A 1,758-nucleotide genomic window follows, 5' to 3' on the forward strand; every position below is an offset into this window, starting at 1 on the left:
GCAAACACCCCAATGTAAATCCTATGAGCCAAAATGAGTCTTTTGATCATGTCATTTTTCATTTTCTCCACAAGTTTTTGGAAAATGTGCAAATATTTTTTTTTTTTTTTTAACAAAAAGTTGTCATTTTATATGATACTTCAAAAACAACAAAATATTCTGGAAAAAATAAATGAAAACACAAGGGTTTTTTTTATTATATTTTTCTACTTTCTATTTATTAATTGCACATGTATGTGTACACGTTTATCAGTGAAATAAAAAAACTTATTTGTTTAACGTAATTTAAATACAGATACATTGCATCCTCCAGGGAGCTAGAAACTCATGAAATAAATAATTTTTAATTACTAAAATTATAGAAAAAAATGTAAAAAAATAATGTAAAATACATAAAGGTTGAAGATAGATAGAAAATAAATAATTACATTATTATATTACGATTATTAAATAAATAAATAGATAGAAATTATTTATGTAATTAAATAAATATTCTATTTGCAAAAGTGATGGTGTTCTGGCTGTGTTGTTCCTTTTATGCAGGAGCAACAGTATATGTGTTGTGTAGACAGTAGGTCAGTCATTTGCAGATTAAAGAGGAATCTCATCTGCTGGAATAAGCAATGAAGTCAATTCATGGCTTGTGAGTTTGTGGTTATGGAATCCATTGTAGGATAAGTGGATGCCGAACAAATCCTAGAGTTGCAAATTATAGGATTGTATTTCCTTTAGGATTAGGATGAATATCCTACACCAGGTAGAAGCAGTTTATAATAGTTGAGGGATGAATACATACTGTCATATTTTTGAAGTAATACTCTGTGTCCTTCAGTAGTAGGGTGTAGAAAGATATGTCTATGATGAAAAAGTCCAGGCTTCACTGGTTCACTGTTCTGGTATATTCATATGAAAAGCAGAATAGTTGTATCTGTGCTTGAATTTGGTAAGCTGAAAGTTTCTTTGATGTAGTTGTGTAAGTTAGTGGTTGAGAGCCCAACATGTCACATCTTCTACTCTCAGAGGGATAAGGCTAAGTATTACAGCCTCTTGGACACAATCTGGAGATGCTGCTTCCTTAAAATGCTGGAGATGATGCAGCCACAGCTTCAGCTCGGGTGAGGTAGGCTCACTGTCTTCTGGAGATCCTCTACAGACCATCAGATCATCTTTCAGTTTGAGGAAAAGCATAAGAGCCTGTTTTACAGTTTCAGGCTGATCAGACGTAGACATGTTAGTTAGAACCTCAACAGTTAGTGACACCCGCTCCAAGGTCAGGATGAGACGATCCCTCTGTGTAAGGTCACATACAGATGGTTTGTGTCTCAGCATTCTTCTGTAGCATCTCATTGCGTTGGTAGACATGTTCTTTTCATGATCATGTTGCAGCTCCTTTAGTGTTGTTATGTCAGAAGACGTCACAGATAAATAGCGGGATTTCGGGCAGAGTCTCCTGTGCAAGCGTCCACTTACTGCAACCAGTAAAATGCTCAACACCACCAGCCTGATATCCATTTCTGTCCTGCTCAGTTGAATCTGGTAATGTGTTTTTGGTTGCTGATATTTGTTCTGTTACACTGTCACTCCACAGTGCTAGTCTCAGATTGATCTGAAGTCTTGTTTCCATGATTCTTCCTTTATATTCCTTTTTGCACGAGAAAAATGTCCTTAATTTCATGATGTTGTGGAGTTCTCTTTCGTTCAAGACACAAGTAACAGGAGAGAGATTATAGCAGCTCTGGGAACTTCTATATCACTTTC

At 35.4% G+C, this 1,758-nt stretch overlaps 1 protein-coding gene across 1 annotated transcript; it reads right to left on the reverse strand.

Moving 5' to 3' along the window:
• Window positions 1-978: 978 nt before the first annotated feature.
• LOC309546606 (uncharacterized protein) lies at window positions 979-1,512 on the reverse strand (the record flags this gene model as incomplete). Its single annotated transcript, XM_082246347.1, has 1 exon — window positions 979-1,512. One exon carries the CDS (start codon window positions 1,510-1,512, stop codon window positions 979-981), a length of 534 nt encoding a protein of 177 aa, XP_082102473.1.
• Between the last annotated feature and the right edge of the window lie 246 nt (window positions 1,513-1,758).

The sequence above is a fragment of the Pelophylax lessonae genome (assembly GCF_965119305.1).
Source record: "Pelophylax lessonae genome assembly, chromosome: 1".
Classification (NCBI taxonomy): Eukaryota; Metazoa; Chordata; class Amphibia; order Anura; family Ranidae; genus Pelophylax; species Pelophylax lessonae.